The sequence below is a fragment of the Megascapheus bottae genome, chromosome 8 (genome assembly GCF_031878675.1).
Source record: "Megascapheus bottae isolate mThoBot1 chromosome 8, mThoBot2.hap1, whole genome shotgun sequence".
Classification (NCBI taxonomy): Eukaryota; Metazoa; Chordata; class Mammalia; order Rodentia; family Geomyidae; genus Megascapheus; species Megascapheus bottae.
Genome location: NC_143516.1, coordinates 21,572,490 through 21,598,747, shown reverse-complemented (window position 1 = coordinate 21,598,747; position 26,258 = coordinate 21,572,490). Strand labels below are relative to the sequence as shown.

The following is a 26,258-nucleotide window of genomic DNA, read 5'->3' as shown; positions in this document are numbered from 1 at the left end:
CAAAATTAACCTTCAGAAGTCAGTAGCCTTCTTGTACACCAATAATACACAAACAGAAGGCCAAATCAAGAAAATGATCCCATTCGCAATAGCCCCCAAAAGAATAAAATACTTAGGAATATACTTAAGATGTAAAGGAATTATTCAATGAAAACTATAAAAGCGTAAAGAAAGAAATTAAAGAGGACACTAGGAAATGGAAAGACATCCCATGCTCATGGCTAGGGAGAACCAACATAGTGCAAATGGCTATACTGCCAAAATTGATATACAAATTCAATGCAATCCCCATCAAAATCCCAAAGACATTCTTTATGGAAATAGAAGATATAAAAAGATTCATATGGAACAAGAAAAGCCCTAGAATGGCCAAAACAATTCTTGGCAAAAAGAGAAATGCTGGTGGTATTATAATATCAGACTTCAAACTCTACTATAGAGCCATAATAACAAAAAACGCTTGGTATTGGCACAAAAACTGATCAGAAGATCAGTGGAACAGAATAGAAGACCCAGAAATAGAACCATATACCTATAGGCAACTTGTATTTGACAAAGGAGCCAAAGATATACAGTGGAACAAACACAGTCTATGCAATTATTGGTGCTGGCAAAACTGGGCAGCCACATGCAGGAAACTAAAAATTGACCCTAGCCTTTCACCATGCAGAAGCATTAACTCAAAGTGGATCAGAGACTTCAATGTCAGACTGGAAACTGTGAAACTGCTACATGATAAAGTAGGAGAGACACAGGAACTCATAGGCACAGGCAAAAGATTCCTGAACAGAATCCCAGGGTCACAACAGATTGGAGAGAGACTCAATAAATGCAACTACCTAAAAATAAAAGGTTTCTGTGCAGATAAAAACATAGTCGCAGGAGCCGGGAGTTTGGCCTAGTGGTTAAAGTGCTTGCCTAGCATGTATGAAGACCCGGGTTCGATTCCTTGGTACCACATACATAGAAAAAAAGCCGGAAGTGGTGATGAGGCTCAAGTGGTAGAGCTCTAGCCTTGAGAAAGTCCAAGGACATTGCTCAGGCCCTGAGCTCAAGCCCAGGACTGGCAAAAAAAAAAAAAAAAAACCAAAAACATAGTCGCAAAAGTAGAGAGACAGCCAACCAACTGGGAAAAGATATTCACCAATAATACATCTGACAAATGCTTAATATCCAGTATCTACAGGGAACTCAAGAAACTAATCCCCCCAAAACCCAATAAACCATTCACTAAATGGGCAAGGGAACTAAAGAGAGACTTATCAGAAGAAGAGATTAAAATGGCAGAGAAGCATATGAGAAAATATTCATCATCTATGGTCATAAAGGAAATGCAAATAAAAACAACCCTAAGATACCACCTTACCCCAATAAGAATGGCCAAGATTTTGAACTCAGACAATGACAGTTGCTGGCGGGGTTGTGGAGAAAAAGGAACCCTACTACACTGCTGGTGGGAATGTAGACTAGTTCAGCCACTCTGGAAAGCAGTGTGGAGGTTTCTTAACTGAAAATAGACCTTTCCTATTATAAGGACACCTGCTCAGCTATGTTCATCTCTGCACTATTCACAATAGCAGGCAATGGAAACAATCCAGATGCCCTACCACACATGAATGGATACAGAAAATGTGGTATATATACACAATGGAATTCTACATAGCCAACAGACAAGATAAAATAATGGCATTCGCAGGGAAGTGGATGAATCTAGAGTGAACCGTGTTGAGTGAGACAAGTCAAGACCTAAGGAACAGAGGCTCATGGTATCCTTAATGTGTGGCTATTAAATCCAAAGAGTACAAGAGCGAAGACTCAGTATCTGCGTACACAAAGCTATGGACATGGTAATGGAAATATAAACATAACTATATAGACATAAAAACCTATGACTATAGACATAATGTTTTATTTCATAAATTAATATTTTTCTATGACATACAAACTCTTAGCCTAATTTTGATTAAGTTCTAAATACTAAGTCCCAGTGATTGTAAATAGAGATTCCCTTCTTGAACACTTGTTTGTTAAACTTGTCATTTAAAATATGATGTAAAAATGAACGTTAATAATTTTTTTTCTTTTCTTTTTATTGTAATTAGTAAAAGGGTTACATGATATTTGCCAGATAGAAGGTGCATTAATTCACATACATTGATACCCTTTCACATGTCTTGGTACCCGTTTCCCTCCCCCCCCACACCCCCCACCCGTCTTGGTTTTCCCCCCTTCCCTATCAAATTTCAAATATCCAAATACAAATAAATTCAATATATCAGATAACAAAGTGAGATACTATACCAATATGAGATAACCAAGGGACAGCAAAGGAGATGAGAGACAACATAGTACATTAAGGACAACAATCATTCATTATATGGCTTTTGTTTCACTATCCTGGAGGTCCTTTCAATTAGCTTCACATTATATGTCCTTATGTATCAAGATTTTGCTCTATTGCAAATCTCTGCTAGTAGAGCCCAAGGTTTCTACTGATTATGACGAATGAGGGAAACCATTGAGCCTAAGTTCCTTTGAGTCTGGCTTACTTCACTTAATATGATTTTTTCTAAGTCTTTCCATTTCCTAACAAATGGGGCGATGTCATTCTTTCTGACAGCAGCATAGAATTCCATTGTGTACACATACCACAACTTGTTGATCCACTCATCAACTGAGGGACATCTAGGTTGGTTCCATATCTTTGCTATGGTGAATAGTGCTGCAATGAACATTGTTGTGCTAGTGGGTTTAGTATGTCCTTGTTTCTGGATGGTTGGGTAAATGCCAAGTAGTGGAATTGCTGGGTCATAGGGGAGTTCTATGTTTAGCCTTTTGAGGCACTGCCACATTGCTTTCCATAGTGGTTGAATGAGTTTGCACTCCCACCAACAGTGTAGTAGTGATCCCTCCTGGCCACATCCCCTCCAGCATCTGTTGTCATTCGTTTTCCTGATCCTGGCCATTCTAGCTGGAGTGAGGTGGAATCTTAGAGTTGTTTTGATTTGCATTTCTTTTATGACCAGAGATGTTGAGCATTTCTTCATGTGTCTATAGGCCATTTTTGTTTCTTCAGAGAAGACTCTCTTTAAGTCTTTGGCCCATTTTTTAATGGGATGGTTGTTACTTTGGAGATCAGTTTTGGAGTGATTCAATAATAAATTCTTTAATAAAAAAAGGCTTACAGAGAAGATGACTGTTAGTACTTTCACATTCTTTTTTTCTTGTGTTTTTTTAGTCCTGGGGCTTGAACTCAAGGCCTGGGCACTGTCCTTGAGCTTTCTCAAGGCTAGAGCTCTGCCACTTGAGCCACGGCACCACCTCTAGCTTTTTTTCTGTATGTGGTACAGAAAAATCAAACCCAGGGATTTGTGCATGCTAGGTAAGCACTCTACCACTACCAGCCCAGCGCTTTCACATTCTTAAACATGGTTAGCAGTTAGGATTTGATTTGCTGAAGATAACAAAAATCCAACACAAGAGGAATTAATTTTTCTCTCATACTTATGTGAGCCCGAATTAAGTACAGAGACAATAGGGAAATTTATAGCATAAGACTAGGACAGTTCTGGCTTATAATTGTCTCATGGCCCTAGTTAGCTACTCGAGCCCCAGCTCTTATTTCCAGCAAAGTCATTACTGACTTAGTTCCTCTTTCTAAGCAGACATCCCCCAAACAGTAACATTTATATTATTGGCCACAACATAGTCACGTGGCCATTTTGGCAATACCTGTTGCTAAAGAGTCCACACACTACAGTATTATATTTTGATCACAGTGTACTTGGCTAGACATCTGGGGTCTGGTCACTTATGAAGGAAGAAGAGTAAGCAACTAGAAGTTTCTGTCTCACAGTTGCTTCATAGTTTTTGTAGCAAAATAGCTCAAAACTTAGTGGTATAACCATAGGCATTGATGATAGGAAATATCTGATTATTTGTTGGGCTTAATCTCATCACTTACAGTATCATTATTTCTCAGATAACATAAACAAAGCATGTTTCAAAATGATCATCATCATCATTTTGAACCCAGAACCTCATGCTGTTAGACAAGCTGTCTACCTTTGAACCCCAGCCCAACCATACACTCGCCATGCTCTCCACCGCACTCTAGTTGGCACCACCCTGTTCCCTGCCTGTACACAGGAATGATTTGAGGTAGCTCAAATGTACACAAGGGACAGAAACACCAAATGATACACAGGTTCCAGAGAAAATGGGAATGGAAGAGAAAAATTATCATGAAAGTATATTTCCAGGAATAATAAAATCATTTGTACTGTAAGTATAAAATGAAGACTTTTTTACTTTAATCCATTGGTAATAGTACTTACACTTGAAACCAGAAGAGACACACAAAATTGATGCAGATGCAGACAGTTGAATACTATATATTGTCCTTATAGAGGTGTTAGAAGTCATGGTTTGTTTTGTATTTGATTTGTCACAAAGTAAAATGCTAAAAAAAGAAAATTTCTTTCTGTGGACTCTTGGCATCTTCAATACATCATATAGTAAATTTCTATCATAAAGGAGAATTTTTTACATATTGCGCTTGTAAGGAATCCTGAAGATTATTATAGCATGTTGTTACTATTTGCTGTTTATATGAGAGGAGTTTAGGCAAGCCAAATTGTCACGCTTGATTATTTTATTGCTATTGTGTGTGTGTGTGTCTGCGTATGCATGTATGTACATGTGCATGTGAGTGCATATGTTTGTGTACATCCATGCCAGTGTTGGTGCTTAAATTCAGGTCCAGGATCTGTCTCTTAGATTTTTCACTCAAGGCTAGCGCTCTGCTCCTTGAGCCACAGCTTCATTGGAGATAAGACTCAAACTGTGATCCTCAGATCCCAACTTCCTGAGTAGTATCTGGTGCCTGTTGTTTCTTATTTTTCTTTCATCGCCTTTTTTTTTTAGTATGGGAAAAACCCAAACAGAATTTTTTTAGCTGGATATGGGTCATGTGTTTAGTAAAGCTAGGAATTGCTCATTGTGTAAATACTCAACTGTAAGATTCATGAAAAAATATATTTGGGAGAGTCTAACTATGATAAACATGATGCTGTGTAGCTATTTGCTAGTGTTCTTCCTTGTTCACACAAAATGATTAGGTCCTTGAGAGCCAAAGATTTTGACATGTATTTTTCCTTCTAATATCCTCACAGATAGAAAAGTATTCAGTATCTGAAGGAATAAACATTTAGTAAATGAGAAGTTAATATTTTTGTTAATATTTACTTTTCATGCCTGAAATAGAGACAAGTAGGTCTGCCTTCTAAAGCCCCACAAGGTTGTGTGAGGTGGGTATAATTCTAATGTCCGGACATCGAGACTGCTAAGTCCAGCCATGAAACATAGTACATGTCAGGCCTCACCATCACTGTGGTAATCCTGGAACATGGAGGTTATTAAAATGAGTTGCTGGAGAAAAGTCCAGCACAGTTTTTGGCATGTAAAGATTATTATTTAAAGGAAGAATGTCATGTCCAGAGTTTGGAGGCCTATTATATATAGCCCCCTTCTTTTTTTTTTTTTTTGCCAGTCCTGGGGCTTGAACTCGGGGCCTGAGCATTTTCCTTGGCTCAAGGCAAGTACTCTACCACTTGAGCCACAGCACCACTTCTGACTTTTCTATGTATGTGGTACCAAGGAATCAAACCCGGGTCTTCATGCATGCTAGGCAAGCACTCTACCACTAGGCCAAACTCCTAGCCCAGCCCCTTCTTTTTTTTTTAAGTGACACTTTCTGAGGAGAAAAGGAACCTGTTTTGATTCATTTCGTACTTTAATTTCAAAGTTATTTGTGTGAAACTAATGGACAGAACATTGAGTGTAGTAACTCCGTTTTGTTTTGTTTCTTAGGATGTGATCTTCGTGGTGGGAAGCTCAATTTTAAACTACCCCAATGGATGCAGACAGTGATGTTGCATTGGACATTCTAATTACAAATGTAGTCTGTGTTTTTAGAACAAGATGCCATTTGAACTTAAGGAAGATTGCTTTGGAGGGAGCAAATGTCATTTATAAACGTGATGTTGGAGTAAGTATCTGCATTTTGGCATGTATACGGACGTGTATGGCCTGATTTTACAGTACTGTGAATGGTGCTGTAGTACATTTATTCCACAGATAGTTTCTGAGGACCCTCACGTATCCTACGCCCTATGGATGCTGCCCCTCCTCTTACGGAGGGGGCAGACTTTGGAAATAATCCTGGAAATAATTTATTTCCAAGTTTTAGCTAAGAGCTCCTTAATTATAGAAACATTGTTCTCTTGATTTCTCTAAACCAAAGTAAGGAACCTTTATGTTTTTGTGTTTATTTAACTATTTCTGTAATAATTTTAGAGTGTTTTTAATTATTACATTGTTCTTCGTTTACGATAGATTTTTTTCATTAATTGGTAAAGTAATATCATTTTTATCTTAACCTGGACATCTTAAATTTAAATTTAGTGTTTTCAAAACCATTTTTTGCAGTGGGGGAGTGGAGGGTTGGTGTGTGTGTGCAAATTTTTAAATTCAGAGCCTGGGTGTTTTCCCTGTACTTTTTGCTGGGGCCAGCTTTTTACTGCTGTATCATTTGAACCACGAACTTTCCTGCCCAAGCTGGCTTCGAACCACTATTCTTAGATCTCCGCCTTCTGAGTAGCTAGGATTACAGGCATGAGCTACCAGCACCGGGCTTTGTTAAACCTATTAAATTTAAAGTAGAACCTTTGAATGGTATTAGTAAGGAATAATAAAACCTTAGTGTTTTAGATTTAACATTTTAATGGCAATACAAACAAAGATGAGACAATGAGATAAATACCAGTTTTACATGTTCATTATGAAAATTAGAAATTCATTGGCAGATTCTATTCTAAGTTCTATAAGTGAAATGCTAGTATAACTAGGTAAAATATCATTAGTTCTTACTACTAGAAATGAAGTTACAATGAGTAAAGTTGAGCTCAAATGTCAAAGATTAAAATTTAGAGATTTTAAAATTTATTGTTGATGCCACCTTCCCTTACAAAGTAAATGTACCTAGTAAAATGTTTAATTTTTTTAAATGCCCAGCATAGCTTTGACAGTGGAAAGAAAACATGACAAGGAAATGAGATAGGTTGGGTTTTTTTGGGTTTTTTTTCATTTTTTTGTTTTGTTTTGGTAGGATGAGTTTGAGACGACCTTGGGCTACCTAGTCAGAGTGTGACTCAGAAAATGAAATTGAAGCCAGGTGATGGTGGCCCATACCTGTAATCCTAGCAACTCAGAAGGCAGGGATCTAAAGAACATAGTTGGAATATATCCTGTGCAGGAAGGTGTATGAGAGTTATCTCCAATTAACCACTAAGAAGCTGGAAGTGGAGCAGTGGTAGAGTGCCAGCCATAATCAAAACAGCTAAGGGTCAGTACTCAGGCCCTGCATCAAGCCCCAGTACTGTCACAGAAAAAGTGAAGTAAAATCAATTTTTTTTCTAGTCCTGGAGCTTGAACTGAGCACTGTCCTTGGGCCACGGCACCACTTCCAGCTTTCTTTCTATGTATGTGGTACTGAGGAAACTTGGAAGGCAACCACTCTACCACTAGGCCAAACTCCTGGCCCCAAAATCCAATGTTTTTTAAAATGTCTTTCATATATAAGAATCTCAAATAATACCTCCAGCTTTAGCATTTCTCCTGCACTTTGAAATTCATTGCCCTGCAGAACATGCATGCATGTACAGTAGACCTCTCAGCTATAAGATAAAATATGAGATAATGACCCGTGGGTGTTGTGTACAGTAAAGCAGGGCTAGGGATTGGAGAATGATGGAGGAATGGGTAATTTGGAGGCTGGTCCTGGCAGGCTTCTGCATAAAGGTGATGATGTCTGGTGAGAGCCTCCCAGGAAGTCAGATTGCTGAGGGGCAGTACTCCAGGTGACAGCAGCAGCAGCCACGGATCTCTCCATGTGTGAAGACATTTGATATGTGTTAGCACCCATGTAAATTCCACCGAGGTGACTGGAATGGTGCCTGTGGATGGTTGATTCTTTGTATATAATGAGAAATTTATTTCGATCTCATTTTAAAAAAAAATTTTTAAGCAGGGCAGGAGTTTGGCCTAGTGGTAGAGTGCTTACCTAGCATGCATGAAGACCTGGATTCGATTCCTCGGTACCATATACATAGAAAAAATGCCAGAAGTGGTGTTGTGGCTCAAGTGGTAGAGTTCTAGCCTTGAGAAAAGCCCAGGACAAAGCTCAGGCCCTGAGCCAAGCCCAGGACCTGGGGGGGGAGGGCGGGGGGAGGTAATTTAAGCAAAGAATTATCATTCAACAAAGGAATTTATTGATGCATTTTGATCATTGTCCTGTCTCTCCCAACCTCCTCTAACTTTATTTTGAATTAAGGAAACATTCTTAAACCAGAGTGTGGTGGTGCATGCCTCTAAACCCAGCACTAGGAAGCCCAAAGCCAGGAGGACAACAAGCTTCAGAGTACTTAGTTGATATGCTGTCTCAAAGAAAATAAGTACTTGGGGAATAGAATAATTGTGAGATTTGTGTTCAGTAGTGAAACTTGAGTTCAGAATGAGCAACTAGGAGACTAGTATTTCAACCTTGATAAGTTTAGGGGTAAACCTTAGCATTAATTAACATAGCTACATAAAACAGAACCATATAGGTAATCTTTTTTTTTTTTTTTCCAGAAAGTATTAATGAAGCTTAGAAAACCTAGAATTACAGCTACAATTTGGTCCTCAGGAAAAATTATTTGCACTGGAGCAACAAGGTAAATATACTTAGGTTATTAGGGTTTTGTTTTTTTTTTTTTTTCTGCTTTTCTCCTCATAGAAAGGAACACTTTCTGAAATTTGAAAAAAATCAAATGTGAAATTTGCTGTTACTTAGTGTAAAATTTATTTTCTGTGTGACTGATTAAGGTTTTTTTTCTTTCCTGAAAATGTAGTGAAGAAGAAGCTAAATTTGGTGCCAGACGTTTAGCTCGCAGTCTGCAGAAGCTAGGTTTTCAGGTAACATTTTCAAAAACTGTCCATACTGAAATACCTAAGGGTTTACCTTTATAAAATTCAAAAATATAACTTAATAAATTAAATAAACCAAGAAGTTCTTATGATGGAACTTTTCCTAGATTTTTTTTTTTAGGTACTGCTCTCTGAGCCTAGGCATTGTCTCTGAGCCCTTCAGCTCAAGGCTACCACCCTACCCCCTTGAACCACAGTGCCACTTCTGGTTTTCTGGTGGTTAATTGGAGATAAGAGTCTCACAAACGTTAATGATCAGCCTCCTGAATAGTTAGGATTACAGGCATGAGCTACTGTGCCCTGCCAGTGGGCTTCTTGTAATAGTTTTAGAAGATCTTAGCTTTTCCTCTAAATTCTTATCCCATTAAGTTGGTTGCCTTTTCAACATCTTTGTTTTTGTTTTGTTTTGTTTCATACCTGTCTCTATCCTTCTCCCCCACCCACCCTAATTAAAAATATTCTTGGTCATCTTGAGAAAGCCAGCTTCCTTTGCTGAGCAGAGTTGTAGACCCTGTTGACATGGACACTGGGTGGCAGTAACATATTGACTTGACTTTTGCTGGCCTGGCAGCTTTTCACCTATTCTGCACAGGCAAAATTACTGCTTATGATAAAAGATTGGCTAGGCTATTTGCAGATGAGTCTGTGACCATGAAAGGTGAGATGTGGCCTTGAAAGGTGAGCCAGCCTGTGTGGGATGTGGCAACATTTGCAGAAACAGAGATAGGAAAATTGTTTCTCTTCAAGTTTCAGAGGTACAAATAACTGAACTACAGGTAGAAAGCCTGGCCATTGTTGTTGATGGTCAGTAGCAGAGAACCCTGAGGTATAATCGTGATGTGGGGGTGCTACCTGGCATTTTGCAAGCCTTCTACTGCTTTGCACAAGTACTGAGTTGGAAGGATGGTTTGTTTTTCCAGAATTGTGGTTTTAGGAAGATTGTTGCAATAATGAGATGAAACAATTGAGATATTTGAGTGGCTATTAAGAGAACAATATTTCCAGCCTTGGAGCTTCTTAGGCATATATTAGAAGTGTTGAGGAAGGCTCAGTTAAAAACAGTTTTATCATCAGTACAAAGAAAATAAACATTAACTTTACCGAAATGTTATTTTACCCCATTGAATATATGAGGAAGAATATCACCTTTGGAGCCCAGTGCACATTTTGTTTATTGACTTTTCAAAATGGGAACTTTTTGTTCCCATTTGAATTTTTTTAAATTTTTCCTCCATTTTTTCAGTAGTTTAGAATACCTCATTTTAAAGTATTAAAATTAATTATGTAAGATACAAAAGACCTCAGATATTTAGACTTTATTATGCAGTTACAGGCTTTTACTATTTTCTAATGGAGTGTTTATTTCTTGTGTCAAATTATAGCTTGCAGTTAATAATAGACTATCCTTAAGATATCTGTTTAATCTTGTTTGTTTTATCTTTAAAGAATGGAAAACCAGTAAGCAGGTTTTTCTTGTTTCAAAATAACTCACTGAGTTTTACGTTTTCTCTCAAAGGTAATTTTTACAGATTTTAAGGTTGTAAACGTCTTGGCAGTTTGTAACATGCCCTTTGAAATTCGTTTGCCAGAATTCACAAAAAACAATAGACCTCATGCCAGGTGGGTCTTTGAAGAATTAATACAAGCTTACCAAATTTGAAATTGCCTATCAGCTTTAAATATATCTATATATATATATATTACCTGTACTTCTTTTTTAATACAGTTATGAACCTGAACTTCATCCTGCTGTGTGCTACAGGATAAAGTCTCTAAGAGCTACATTACAGATTTTTTCAACAGGAAGTATCACAGTAACAGGTAATCTGTGATGGGGAAGCTAAACTTGACAAAACAGATTGAGCTACATAAGCGATAACCATACCAACATTGAGAGTTGTCTGGCTTGTCCTGTTTTAGTACTTCAGATCAGTTCTATCTGCTTTTGTGCTATCTGTACCCATCGTATACTGTGCCTTTTGTCTTGATTCTTTGTTGTCTTAGTGAGCTTCCCCTGGGTTGTTCCCTGTCGTCCTTAGTAGATCCATCTCTTGGTTTTCCAGTGCCCATGGTATGAGTGTAGTCTCCTTAGATGCTTAAGTAGTTTTCCAGTTTGGAGCTATTAAGAACTCTAATATACATCATCATAGTATAATTTTTATTTTATTTTGTTTTGTTTTTTGCCAGTCGTGGGCCTAGAACTCAGGGCCTGAGCACTGTCCTTGGACTTTTCTCAACGTTAGAGCTCTGCCACTTGAGCCACAGCACCATTTCCAGCTTTTTTCTATGTATATGGTACTGAGGAATTGAACCTGGGGCCTTCATGCATGCTAGGCAAGCACTCTACAACTAGGCCAAACTCCCAGCCCCATAGTATAATTTATAAATGTTTAAAAAATTTACATCTTGCATTCAAATTTCCCAAGAGGAGCACATTTTACGAACTTCACAGACTCATACATAAGCAAAAATACTCAAATCTAATCAGTACCTATTTCCTATGCTATATTTATTGTATTGTTTGAACATTCAACTATTTGGAAGGGTGGTTTCAGAAGATGAATCCTTTGTGTCAAAGGGTAATGTTGACATGATAATAAATACACAAAAGCATTGTTTCGGAGTCAGACCCAATGTTAGGCATACTTGAATTAAGGAAAATTTCTTTATTTATCTTGAACACGTCACATCTTAGAGGAGAATGAAAATTGATGCTTTCCAGGCTCTTAACAAATAAGCTTTTGATAAGCTTTAGGGTTTTCTTGTTTTGTTTCATTTTTGTGTTGTTTTTTTCTGTCAATACTGGAACTTAAACTCCAGGACTGGGTACTAAACTGTCCCTTAGCTTTTTTACACAGGATAGCTGTCTATCAGTTGAGTTCTACTTCTGACTCTTTGGTGGTTAATTGGAGATAGGAATTCAGACATTCTTACCCAGTGTGGCTTCAAACTATAATCCAAAGATCTTGGCCTCCTGAATTACTAGGATCATAGGAGTGAGCCACTGCAACCCAGCCAAGCCTTAGTTTTTACTCATCCTATGGCTTTTCTCATCTTCCTTGGGGTTCTTCAAGCCAAAGGCTAGGATGCTACATGACTTTTGAGCAATAGGTAGATCTTCACTGTCTGTTGCTTTAGTCTGAGCCAAGATTTCTGAGAATTCCAAAGACTTGTTAAATCACTGCTAAATGTAAAATCAAATAGTACATACATAGAAATTATAATTTATTTTGTAGACAAACATCATAACAAATTGAAGACATTATAAACTGCTTTGTATTATGTATCTTATAAGATGTAGTTGTAATCCAATGTGGATATACAGTAGTTACCCATTATACATCTGAACTATCATATGAAATGTTAATGTACATATACTGGGCCTTTCCCATAAGTGCTATTCTTTGTGTAAGGATTAAAGTGAGTTAGAATGGAACAAACCAAACAGAATGTGTTCAGTACTTTCAAAGTTTACAGTGAGTGAATACATAACTTTTCATGATTTTCTAAGGAGACCAGTTGTATTAGTGAAACCATTGTCATTTTTATATTTACTATTACTGTTCTGTAGTACTGGGAATGGAATCTAAGCCTTGCAAAATATAAGGAAAGTGCTCTGGTAGTCTTCTACAGCTACATCCCCAATCATGAAGCAGTTTTTATTCGAGATTTATGAAAATAATTCTTTCAGTGTTTTTAAACATTTGTCCTTATAAAATACTACATTTTTTGAAGGTTTTCAAAAGTTCTATGGATTAATATACAACATCACCACATTGCTTGTGCTTTCCGATGCCACATTGACTTGGAAGAGCTTAGGGATAAATGTCCAATTAGTGATAGACACATGGTGCCATGTGGTAGAAAATTGGAGGGGAGGTTAGGTCATTGAGTGTAAGACATGTGAAAGCAGCTTTGTTTCATTCCACTGAGTTCCTCCATACTTCGGTGGTCCTCAGTAGTCTAACCAGAAGACAACAGCCAAAAGAATAGTAGTCCTCTGGTCCCATTTGTTATTCTCTCCATGCCCCTAGATCTTTGATTCTCTTCTTTGATGTCATTTCTAAAGACTTCTTTCATAACATTGCCCTAAAAATATATGTTTCAGACTCAAATTGTCCAGAAAAAAACTTTCATTTTCTTGGTAATTATTTTATATGTAAAGTGTAGTTTGTTGTTTAATTTTGTCTGTGTAAATGTGTTGTTTTTCAGCAGTGAACTTGTAGTCTAACCCAGGTGGAAAAATACACACACACACACACACAGACACTGGAAGTCAGTTTTTCCTAGTGTCCTCCTCGGTTTGGCTCACCCTTCCTCCGTTGTGTGTGTTACAGGGCCTAACGTGAAGGCTGTGGCTACTGCTGTGGAACAGATTTACCCATTTGTGTTTGAAAGCAGGAAAGAAATTTTATAACTCATCACTTAATTGGTTAGAACCTCTAACTGAGCACCTTTAAAACCTGCTGCACATTGGACTCAAAAGGAAAACTGGACCAACAGTAATTGAGGAAAGAGACTCTTTTTATTCACTCGTGGCTACAGTGTAAGCTCCAGTCCCTTTGGATTTTATTTCAAACTTTGCTGTAATATAAAAAGGAAGTTTACAAGACATGACATTGCTGCTTTTACAAAAGGACATTCTATTTATTCTCGCAGTAATTCTCATGTCCCCATAAGCAGAGCTGTCACAATGTGCACTACCTTAAATTGTTTTATTGTTGTCATTGTTATTTTTTTTCCACTTTGAGCTAACGTGTTTTATTTGTGAATAGTCTTTTACATTTTTGTATGCTGAATATGGGCACCAAAGAACCTGTAAAAGTTATCTTTTTCAATTGAATGTGCACAAATAAAAGTTTGGAAAAGATCTCTCTTCATAGCCATTCTGTAATGTTTATTCCCCATTTTCTATCTTCGCAAAAATTGTATTCATACTTATTTTGTTTTTAATCTATGCAAGCTTTGGCTGAAGTGTGTTGGCTCATTTTTGAAGTGTGTTTTATAGATAATGTATATACTATGTATGTATAGTATCTTTTCATGCTCTGTTACCAAATATCAAATAGGAATTTTTTTCTGGCAGATTTAGGAATAAAAACATGTATATAAATTCTAGGGAACTTGGGTAGAACTTTATAGATAAAGGATGTTTTATGTTGGTAATTAAATATGGTAGTAAATACTTTTAAAAGTTAAAAAATTATAGTTTTGAAACAGAGACTTCTTACCCTCTAGATGGAGAGAGATGCTGAGATGGGTTCCACCTCACACGTACCATAGTTACTCCGGAAGGACTCGGCCGCCATTGTAGGACGTGATTGAGGTTCTGGGCTTATTCATCTTAGGCTGTTACTCAAGGCTATTCTAAATTTCTTGTCAGAGGTTGGTAACATTGTGCTGTTTTCAGAAGAAGTGCCCACAAGCTGCCTCCCTGCCACAGTATAATTGTAGTTCAGCTTGAACTTGAAAGCCATTTTGTGAGATCCGTCTTTCCCTTCTTGTAAGTCTTATGTAATGGAGCTGAGAGTGACTTCATTCCACAGTATTGCTCCTTTTCAACTGGTAACAAGAGAGCATTGATGAGACAGGGTCCTGGCTCACATGTGGGCCTGGAAAGGGGAATGCAGGATCAGGCTGCACACTTAGGGGTGCGGCAAAGCTAGCTGTGACTTTATCTTGAAGTAAACTAGGTAGAAAATCACAGTGGCCTCTCAATAGAAACAGTATCTCTTATGAAAACTGAGCCTCCCTGGTTAGTGTAATTTTTTGTACCATATTATGAAATCTTGAAAAACATAAGCACTGACGCTGAAGAGTACGTACTATTTTATGCTTTTTGTTTTATTCTTCTCAAAAGCCTTCCTCTACCCTGCCTCTCCCTTATAAGTAGGGGGAATGGTTGTTAAAACTGTTTTTATGAAGTGTGATTTTTAAATTTTTTTTTTACATTTGTGCTTTTTAGTTATCACTAGCATCGCTAAACCTCTATACAGAGAATAAAGTTAGATGAAAGCTACAAGCAGAGATGTTTCCACTTAGTTTTAATTAACAGTGAAGAAGTGAGCTCCTATTTTGCAGTATTCACATACACACACACAAATATAGGAGGAAAATGTAACTGGATAGCTAAGGTGCAGGTCCAGATGTGTTTCTTTTTAGTGTTCAGATGACTTGGAAACCAGGCAAATCAGAAGCTTTTGGAAATGCTTTATCTGAAAGGTGAGGAAATAGCCTACTACAGGGCTGGGTTCGAGGCAGCTGCGTGAGCCTGCCGGTGTCTGGGTGATCCATTAAAGGTAACACAGCTAGGATGAAGTGAGTGTGTCTGATGTCTTCTGGTTTTTCACAAGTACTGTAAAATTTTTAATAAATAAAAACTGTGAATATATGCATACAAATTATAAGTATCTCCCTTTTTTATTTTTGAAAACCACAACATTTTATTGGGGGGGGGAAACAGGTGGGTATCAGGTAAAAGTTATTTTGAAGACAACAAAACTGTTGAGTTACAGACAGGATAAGGAAAGAAAAATATGAGAGAATGTTGGTAATGTTGAAGTCTAGTAACAAACTAGTTTGGTTGTTTCCTATCCATTTGCAATGAGTAGCTAAACCAAATAATTACCAAAGGCTATATACTGTTTGAACTTGAATTATGCATTGAACAAATCAAAAAAGTCCATGTTAACAACCTGTTTTGGGTTTGTGTAAGACTCTTGGCATGTAATTCCACCATATGGCCTGCTAAATTAAATTGATCCTTACAGAACACACTTTCCCTTCGCTTTCCAAAACAAAACACACAGCATGCTCCTCTTTGCATATGAAATATACCATGATAGAATCGATACTTCAGGACTTTCCTTGTTGCTTCTGCCGACTTTAGATGACAGGAGTAAGACTAGTCATGCTTCTTAGTCATGGATAATTTCCATTTCACTGTTGCTTACATAGATTTATAATCTTACTCAAGGGGAACAAGATCATGAATCCTTGTGCCAATGGTAGGGGCTAGCAGGAAAATTACATCCTCAATAACAAAGGATGTTTAGCCCTTGGCTTTTCTTCAGGTTAATCGTGATTTTTTAAAAAGTTTATTTTCAAACTCCGTCATTTGTGCTTTTTAAGCTTTGTGTGGCTTACACTGGTAAAATTTCCTATCAGCTCTTAAAGTTTACAGAAATACAAAACAGAACATTCCATTATATGGGTAAAAGCCAAGTTGCTGGTATAGGTTGGCTCATTTTTTATCATAGAGAACATAGGGAAGAAATTGTCCTAATCTCTTATCATTTATTAAATCTGCATTCGTCTAAAAGTCAGCATTGATTGTGCCATAGTCTGAGGTAGAGAGATTCCTGAGCAGTGGGAAGAAATGCAGAAAATGGAATTACCATAAGCCATCATGAAAGCATCCCAAGAAAATAGGCTTGAATTAATAACAAACATAGTTGCTCAGAGAGTTAGATAAATTGCCAACACCTTTTTCTGATGCTTTATTAACAGCTACTTCTAAATAATATGGTCCCAGGATTTTGAAATTGACCTTTCTAATCATTAAAAAAGTAACATGAAAAAACGCTCATTTTTCTCAATCTTGCAGAAGCATATCTGTGAATATTTTATAATGTGAAATTCATAAGGGTTGTTTTCCATTAAATTGCACTTCAAAATTTGTCAAAATAAACTGCATGGGTTTTGTACTTGTGGAATGGGAATTATCACTAAAATCTAGCCAAGACCCTATCCTAATCTACAATATGTGTGATTAAATTGTCAATATTATGTGTCCTTGACTTTTTTTAATACAAGACCCAGTACAGCCAAGTGTCTTAGTAGATATAAACATCTGTCTAGAAAATATATGTGTCTGAATAGTAAAGTGACTGGCCTGCATATATATATATATATATATATATGCAGCTCTGTGAAAAGAAAATGTCAAGCCAGCTGATTTTGTGTGTGTGTGGGTATGTGTTGAACCTGATACCTTGTTAATAATTAGATATTGCTTAGGTCCTTGTACCTCATCTATCTTTTTGTAGTTCCTTACAGGGAAAAGCAATTAAATAATGGCTATGTTTATAAGTCAGAGTGTCCCCTTTAAAAACTATTCCTGGAAGAAAAGGTGTGGGAGTGGCCAATGTGTGTTGGTACAAAGACACCCCACAAGGACTGGTATTCTTGTGCTGTGTCTGCATGTGTAAGGTCTTTAGGTGGTCATGGGTCTGGAGAAAGTTGTCTTGGCTCTTCACTCCCACACAGCTTTTTACACTCCGGAATCTGCTCCTGGGGTTTTCTTTTTTGAAGCTGTGCTGACACTAACTCTTCTTTGTGATGACTCATAAAACAAATGTTGTTTTTCACATAGTTCCTGAGAGAAAAAGACACTAATGAAAATGTCATTCTTAGTTTACTTGGAGAAGAATGTGCAGACTATAATAAAACTCATTCAGGGATTTGAATGTTTTAGCTATGAGAAACATCTTTTTATTGTGAGCCCTGCTGTATCCTGAAATTCAGTCTATATCACACATCATTAGTTATGCAAAGGAGAAGGTAGGCTGTCTCAACACAACCATTCTTCTACATTCTGCATACATTGCATCCCAAATCCTATTTCATTGTCATCTGATTTTACTTCTATTTCATTGTCATCTGATTGTCTAACTCCACCATTCTGCCTCTAGTTATGTCTGCATGTTTCTGCCTTGTATTTATCCCCTACCTCTTGCATTAATACATGGTTTCTTAGAGGTTTACTTCATCAGCATAAAAAATAGAGTAAAAAAAAAAATCCAAAACGGTGCAGTGGCTCACACCTGTAATCCTAGCTACTCAGAGGAGACTCGGATCTGAGGATAGTGGTTCAAGGCCAGCCCAGGCATTAAAGTCCATGAAACTCTTTTCTCCAGTTAACCACTAGAAAAACAGAAGTGGCATTATGATTCAAAGGTAAGGTGGTAGCCTTGAGTTAAAGAGCTCAGGGACAATGCCCAGGCCCAGAGTTCAAGCCCCACAACAACAACAACAACAACAAAATCGAGAAGTTCCTTCCCATTTCAGATCTCTTTTTGCAATGAATCAAGTGACTGCCACAGTAATGTGATATGGATGAGGTGGCTGAAGACTTGCTTTTAGGAAGACAACAACATGACACTAAAAGTAGTAAAAGTGTTAGGAAGTAAACAGGAAGGTAAGAGGAATGATTTGGTATCATCTTTAGAAGTTGACATCTTAAGAGACATTTGATCCCAAACTGGAATGTAGAAGGGAACCATGTGCAGAATTCCAGAGAAATGAAGATAGGGTCGGGTAAATAGGTTGATCCTTGGAATTAGAAATCTTTTAGAAATGCATTTTTGGACAATGAAAAGTACTTCATCTTTGTGTATATATTTTGTGTGTGTTAATAATCCTATAGAAGGAAATGGATGGCACAGTATACAAAAAGAATCCATTGGCTTATTGCAAAAGCAGAGTATGTATTTAGATGTGGGTAGGTTAAATCTTGTGACAGGAGGGCCGGGTGGGTTCTATTTCTGTCCTCTCAGTGAACTAAAGTCATCCACAGAAAATGTGGGAGGCAGTGCTAGAAGCTTGAGAGAGTAGAGATGGAAAGTTTTCATCTTGCCAAGTTGGAGAGTCAACTCCAGAGAACTGTAATAGATTGCAAGTCCACCATAAAGATCTGCTCACGGTATCTGTTCAGAAATTTAAATCGGGTCTGTCAGTATAGTATATACTTTCTTCAGGCATATCTAGCTCCTCAGAGGTAGAAGATAAAAGTTAATCTAGTCAGAGTTTTGTAGGAATGATGGGGAGAGGATGAAGGGAGGATGAGGAGATGAACCTGATGGAGCATAAATCCTGCTATATTGCAGGACCAGAAAAGAAGTGAAAATATGGGCTTGCAACTCTGGAGGGGCAGAAGATTTGTCAGCTTCCCTGAGGAGACAGAAAGATGGGGAGAGGGATGCTTGGTCCAAACATGAATTGGTACGGACAATTTAGGATGTGACCATCCGTTTGCCCCTCCTCACAGCATAGCCTCTTTTGGGGTGGACTCACGCTGATGTTTGCACCTCTTTTTAAGCCCCTTGAGTCTATTTCTGCCCTCTCTCCACTGAGACTTCCCAGCAAACCTATGAACCCCTGTTTGTAACACCATCCTGTAACACTTCATTTGACTTATACTCTCTTCTGGCTTCCCTCCATCCTCACCACTGGTTCCTTTTAATACTCCCTCTTGATCTTGTAAAATTTGCACAACCTAAGGCTTAGTGTAATCCTAAGTCTATTTCTCTTCTAACCAGATGATCTCATCTGGTTCTGTGACTTGAAAACCACTTATGAGCTGATAGCCTCCTACATTCAACCCTAAACCAGCCAGAGTCTCCGGAAACATCAGACTTACGTATGTATCCAGCTATCAATAACATCTGCATTTTGATGTCTCTAGATAAAAATGTTCAAAACAGAACAATCATTTCCAGTGCCCTGAAGCATAGGTCATCAAGCCCACATCCCACCGTCCATCAAATCTCTTAAGTTAAGACTTCAGGTACCATCCACTGCAGTTACATGCCAAGAGATTGTTCAGGTGCTGAGACACAGCAGAGAGTAAAAATATGCAAGATTCCTCCTCTCCACGAATTTAAATGAGAAGAGATAATAAGTGAAAAAAATGTTTTAGCCTTGGTTAAGGCAGAAGTAGGTCAGCAGATGTAAAAAGTTGCTTTCAGGGTGGTTTTAAATAGGATGTCAGGAAACGTTGGAGATGGGGCATTGAGCTGGGTATTGAAGGGAATGATATAGAAAACCAGAGCAAAGACTCTAGGTCTTGAGTGTGTCTGGTGAGCCTGGGCTATAGCAGAGGCTGGGATGGCTGAAGAAAGGAGATGGTGGAGGAGCTGGAAGGAGGGAGAGTAGTGTATGTATTTTGCTGATTGTTTGGAGATAAGTATCTCACAAACTTTACTACCCTCCTCAATAGTCAGTGTTACAAGTGTGAGCCACTAACACCTGGCCCTAATTAGTATTTGAGCCACTTCTTGATCCAAATTCTCTTTCCCCCAGTCTTTCTGATAAAACATCTTTTACAATAACCTCCTTTAAGTACCCAGCCAAAAGTCTCTCCTCCCTCCCCTCTCCCATGTTTTAATTCTGTTATTTTTGTTCTTTTTTTTTTCCTAAAGTGAGAGAGACACCCAGATCAGTGCATAGCTTAATATTGATGCTGACTGCTTATTCAGAAGATGCACATTGGCCTGCAAGAATGGCCACTAGATGTGGAAAATAAGCCTCAGAGCTCAGATAGGTGTAAAACATTTGCTTGTTTGTTTCCACATAAGTTGGAGGGGGGGAAAGTGAAATCACGGTCCGAAAAAGCAAATGGAGCAAACATTCTGAGATTATAGCTGGGCAGGTAGATAGTCAAACTAAAATCTTGTTCAAACTGCAGTATAGCATCAGATAACTTCTCTGACCTTTCAGCTGAGCCACTGTTTATTTTCTAAGGAATGTAACATCCTTGGAAGAATCTTTGTTTTCTCAGCTTTGGTTTAAAAAAATAAAGGCAAAAGAACCCAACTTGCAATTGAAGAGAAAAACAGTATGCAATGTGGATTACCAATTTTTTTAACTCTTTTTTTTTTTTTTTTTGCCAATTGTGGGGCTTGAACTCAGGGCCTGAGCACTGTCTCTGGACTTTTCTGAAGGCTAGAGCTCTATCCTTGAGCCATAGCACCACTTCCAGCTTTTTTTTCTATGTATGTGGTTCCAAGGAATCGAACCCGTGTCTTCATGCATGCTAGGCAAGCACTGTACCACTAGGCCAAACTCCGGGCCCCTGGATTACCAAATTTGAAGTTAATCTGATATTAATAGTTTCCTTTCCTACTCATTAGAAGAACTCATTGGGGTTTATACATCAGCACTGGTTTCCCTGGTGACAAAAGTTGAATCCTTGTTTTGTTAACTTTTTTTTTTTTTTTTTTTTTTTGCCAGTCCTGGGCTTGAGCTCAGGGCCTGAGCACTGTCCTTGAGTTCCTTGGGCTTTCTCAAAACTAAAGCTCTACCACTTGAGCCTCAGCACCACCTCCTGCTTTTTTCTATGTATCGAACCTGGGTCTTTGTGCATGCTAGGCAAGCACTCTACCACTAGGCCAAACTCCCGGTCCCTGTTTTGTTAACTTCTAAGTTCCTAAATGTTCACGTCGCTCAGCAGTGGCCTTTCTCAGTCAAGCCCACTCCAGCCACTCTGAACCAGCAAGTTCTGCAGGGTTTTTTTCACCAGTCTATATTTCCTTATAATTTGACAACTTATCAATTCCGATTTGCTTTCTGTCACTGATATTTCTCTTCAAGAGAACTTTAACATATGCTTTATACATACTTAGATCAGTTTACTCAAGTCTGTTCATATTTTCACTTTAAAGGAAGTGTCTCTACTGTATCCAGCAAAGCATGCCTATGGCTCTTTAGTATTACATACATAGGAGTTAGTCATGATTTCTAGAAGCAACTTGATTCTTTCAGCTCCAGGTACTGGACAGGCTTTTCCATAACACACACCTAGCAGGTACTGGCTGTTTCTATAATTTCTAGAATTTGTTGAACTTGTTTTTGCCATCATCTTTCCTATCTCTCTGCACTATTCTATATATTTAACTTTTTTTTTTTTTGCCATTCCTGGGGCTTGAACTCAGGGTCTGAACACTGTCCTTGGACTTTCTCAAGGCTAGAGCTCTATCACTTAAGCCATAACACCATTTCTGGCTTTTTCTATGTTTAAGGTACCGAGGAATCAAACCCGGTCTGTGCTAGGCAAGCACTCTTACCACTAGGCCAAACTCCTGGCCTATTCTCTATTTTTTGTTCTTAGCTTTGGTCCTTTTGTAATTTACAGTTTGCAACAAGCTTGGAGAAAGCATGGATTTAAATCTTATGCAATCACATGACACAAAGTAACAAATGAGCCCTGTGCTGGTGGCTCATGCATGTAACCTTAGTTACTCAGAAAGCTGACACCCGGAGGACTGCAGTTGAAAACCAGCCTGGGGTGTGGAGGAGAGTCTTCGAGATTCCATCTCCAATTAATCTTAACCAGCAAAATGCAGGACTGGAAGTGTGGTTGAGTAGTAAAATACCATCCACGAGCTCCAAGCTGAGGCTTGTTTTCTCACAGCTGGTGCTCTACCCTTGGACAACACTTCCAGTACAGCTTTTTGCTGGTTAATTAGATAGTAGAATCTCTCAGATTTGTTTTTCCAGCCTGGCTTTGAAGTACAATCAACTCAGCCAACCAAGTAGCTAAGATTATAGATGTGAACCACTTATGCCTGCATCTTCCTTAAGATTAACTAGAATATGCTTTATCGAAGATAATTGTAGATATTTAGACCCCAGAGCTTTTCTGCCAATCATAGCCTGAGCGATAGTTATGGGCTCAAAAACTCAAGAGCCCGATAAAGGACTGAAGCCATTGTCCTGGCCCAGGGCTGGGGCATCCCAACACCGACCCTAAACCGCGAGGTTCTCAGTCCTTACTGAACACAGCATAAAAAGGTTGACCTGTTGGAAAGCAATGGTTCTGCTTCCTTAGCTGAAACTGCCACACCAAAGACAAAGCAAAGAGGCCCCTTATCTTATGCCAAGGACATTTAGATATCTTTACATTAGTTGGATACACAAACTACATTTTGACCAGAGACTACTGTTGAATAAATACTTACGCTTTTGCTAGCTCCATTGATATCTGTTCCAACGAACACCCCTTTGTCTCAGGTATAAACAAAATAACAAACACCAGGGCTGCTAGACTCATGATTGTGTAAATAAAGCACACCCATGACAAGCCAATAAGATCTGTAACAGACAAAAACAAATTTTGATTAGAAGTGTGTTTTGTATCGCTCTATCCCATTCATGAACACTGCTTCTTAGAGTAGCTCTAAAACCATGAGTGTTTTCACACATGTCAGCAAATTAAAACATAGGTTGCTCTGGAAGTTTTCGTTTTTTTATAAATGACCCCAGGCTACTTGAATAAGCACCTGTTAGGTAATTATCACAACTTAAGCTTAATGTCATCTTGCTGAGCATAGCATGTCTTTCCTTTTCAAAATGGCAAAGCACCTTTATTAATATTTTACAAAGCACATGTTCAACACAGCACAACAGCAAAAAGAACTTTCAAACAATGCAGAAGTACACAGGGAAGGAGGTAAAACATCTTACCATCCATAAATCCCCTCCTGGGGATCACCACTGGAGCAGTTTGAGTTGGTTTCTATTCGGTAGACAGTCTTTTTGGCATTTGTCTTTTTCTTGTACTAGGGATTTGAACTCAGGGCCTTATACTTTCTTGACAAGCACTCTACTACTAAAGCCACACTTTGGGGCCTTCTTTGCACTGGTTATTTTTTTTAGTTGTCGGGGTAATGTACAGAGGGGTTACAGTTACATTTGTCAGGTAGTGGGTGCATTATGCACTGATTTTTTAAAAATCATTTTATTGTAAAGGTGATGTACAGTTACATAAGGTAATGAGTACATTTCTTTTTGAGCAGTCTCACCCCTCCCTCATTTTCTCCTGCTTTCCATCCTCCCCACCTTCTCTCCATCCTCCCCACCTTCTCTCTCCCCTAAGTTCTAAAGTTCATTTCCAATATTCTGTCTAGCAAGTATCATTGTTGCATTGGTTCACTCCTATCCCACCATTTCTGTCACTCCTCTTCCCTTCCCCAATCTGATAAACTTACATACAAAACAAAAGACTATTGAAATAACTAGAGGAGAAAAAAAGAAAGACAAAAGAAATAACTGCAAACAGTACACTCTAACCAAAAAAAGAAAAAAGAAAGAAAGAAAAAACAACCACAGAAAACCCTCTTGTTTCCATATCATGGAGATCATTTGATTAGCATCATTTTATATGGTCACATGTACCTAGCTATTGAACTATTGTGAACCTCTGTGCACTGGTTATTTTTGAGATATGTTGTTTGGGCCTCAATCTACCTTTTATAGGTTTTCCTTCATTGCTAGTATGACAGGTGCATGGCACAGCACCTACCTTGTTTCATGAAGTTGGGGTCTCGCAAATTCAATCCTCACGATCCCGGCCTCCCGGTTAGATTAGGTACACCCCACCAGCACCCAGCTTGATAGACATTTTTAATGTCATCTATGTACAGATGGACTTTTCTTGGAATGAACTCACACTTGTTTACTCTGGTTTACATAAACTATTTCATGCCAGCAATATTATTTTTACTTTTACTTATTTTGGTCAGCCATGGCCTGGGTGCTGTCCAAGCTGTATTGGCAAGAAGATAGATCCTCAAGATTTTGATGGATTGCACTTGTCAATCTAGTTTTTTCCTAGGCTCCTTCTAGCCAAAGACACAGAATCTTTGGAGTCACTGGTCAAGTTCAAGTTATACTGACTGATGAGATATGGTTCCCAAATGCCTAGGAATCTGCATTTGCATTGTGTTGACCCCTGGCCAAGCAGCAAAAATTCCAGTATGTTGGGGAGCCCTGGGGAAGTAGCTGGCTCAGATGAAATCTGCAAATAGCCCTTGACAGCTGAAGCCACAACTATAGTTGGTCGAGCAGCAAAACTGGCTGAGTGTTGTGTGCCCAGTACGTATTTATAACTGCAAAACCATTCGTCAGTGAGTACTGTGATTCTCTTGCCAGTTTTAACTCATCCTGTCTATCTGTGCTTGCTCCTAGTACCGGGTTTTGGCATTGGTCTGCCTCCCTTCTCTCTGGAGTAGAACTTGAGAAGGGTGCTCATGCTGTAATCCTAACTCGGGTAGCTGAGATATGAGGCTATGCTTTGAAGCAGCTCAAGCAGGAAAGTCCATGAGATTCTCATCTCGAATTAAGGACCAAAATGCCAGAAGTAGAGCTGTGGCTCAAGTGTTAGAACTCAGTCCCGTGTGAAAAAGGACACAGGGACAAGGGATATGTGACACAAGTCTATGGAACAAAATCCAGACACTGGAAAAACTCTATAGAACAAATGACCTGTTTGTTCATTACAATGTAATACGGGGAAGGGTGGTATATAAGTTATGTATTTGGACAACTACAGTGTAACAGAGTTGTAGGACAATTGGTAGCATATGAACACAGTAGACTTTTGTCTTTTTCATTCTTTTTTTTTTTTTTTTTTTTGCCAGTCCTGGGCTTGAGCTCAGGGTCTGAGCACTGTCCTTGGACTTTTCAAGGCTAGAGCTCTACCACTTGAGCCTCAGCACCACTTCCAGCTTTTTTCTATGTATGTGGTACTGAGGAATCGAACCTGGGTCTTCATGCATGCTAGGCAAGCACTTTAACCACTAGGCCAAACTCCTGGCCCTGTCTTTTTCATTCTTTTTGACACCACTGGGGATTGAATTTAGGGCCTCAAAAGCACTTTATCATGCAAGCCATGCTTCTAGCCCTTAGAATTCGTTTGTTTTCCAGATAGGATCTTGAGCTGTTGCCTGGTCTAACCTGTTCCACACTCTACCCATCAAGCCCTGTTTATTTATTTTTTTAAATTTTTTGTCAGTCATGGGGCTTGAACTCTGGGCCTGAGTGTTGTCCCTGAGCTCTTCAGCTCAGGGCTAGTACTCTACCATCTGGAGCCACAGCATCACTTCCAGTTTTCTGGTGGTTTAATTGGAGATAAGAGCCTAGGACTTTCATGCCAGGAAGGCTTTAAACCTCGATCCTCTGCTCTCAGTCTCTGAGTAACAAGGACTGTAGGTATGACCCACCACACCAGGCTAGGCCCTGTTTGTTGATTAGAAGTCACCTTTTTGCCCTAGCTCATTTCAGTAATCCTCTTAATCTCTGCCTCCTGTGTAGCTAGGCTTGAGAGCGTGAGCTGCCTCATGTGGCCTGGGTCTTGCACTGGACTGGTTCCAATTACCTCTTCCTTCTGAGTGGCTGAGATTACAGATACATGCCACTCACTATTCCTGGTTCCAGAGTAGGTATGATTATTAATATTCTTAAGTATAGAGACTAGATTATCTTTTCATTTTCTTTTAAATGTCTTGTTCTTTGGAGGTCATGGCAGAAAGTTTATAGACATAATACCTGTGAGTATGGGATATGACTCGAAATAACTTGAAAAGGGGAAGAGCAGGTGATCAATTAACATTAAGAACAGTGTTATATGCTGGGAGTCAGGTCCATCTTATCTCCTCTCATGTGTGTGTGTG

General features: G+C 38.6%; 2 protein-coding genes across 6 annotated transcripts in view; one reads left to right on the top strand and one right to left on the bottom strand.

Annotated features, from left to right (window-relative positions):
- Tbpl1 (TATA-box binding protein like 1) overlaps positions 1–15,428 on the top strand; it is a 35,913-nt gene extending 20,485 nt beyond the window's left edge. For 4 of the 5 annotated variants that reach the window (XM_090338103.1, XM_090338100.1, XM_090338102.1 and 1 more), the window contains 6 exons: positions 5,872–6,049; positions 8,692–8,774; positions 8,952–9,015; positions 10,544–10,647; positions 10,754–10,848; positions 13,365–15,428. In XM_090338103.1, coding sequence (XP_090194229.1) covers positions 5,915–6,049; positions 8,692–8,774; positions 8,952–9,015; positions 10,544–10,647; positions 10,754–10,848; positions 13,365–13,444 — 561 coding nt within the window. In that variant the 5' untranslated portion in view covers positions 5,872–5,914 and the 3' untranslated portion in view covers positions 13,445–15,428. The remainder of the gene's footprint in view (positions 1–5,871; positions 6,050–8,691; positions 8,775–8,951; positions 9,016–10,543; positions 10,648–10,753; positions 10,849–13,364) is intronic. The other variant, XM_090338105.1, reaches the window with a different exon arrangement.
- A 1,070-nt stretch (positions 15,429–16,498) lies between these two features.
- Slc2a12 (solute carrier family 2 member 12) overlaps positions 16,499–26,258 on the bottom strand; it is a 44,537-nt gene continuing 34,777 nt past the window's right edge. The window contains exons 4-5 of the mRNA XM_090338099.1: positions 22,767–22,899; positions 16,499–17,404 (exon numbers count right to left, since the gene is read on the bottom strand). Coding sequence (XP_090194225.1) covers positions 17,251–17,404; positions 22,767–22,899 — 287 coding nt within the window. The 3' untranslated portion in view covers positions 16,499–17,250. The remainder of the gene's footprint in view (positions 17,405–22,766; positions 22,900–26,258) is intronic.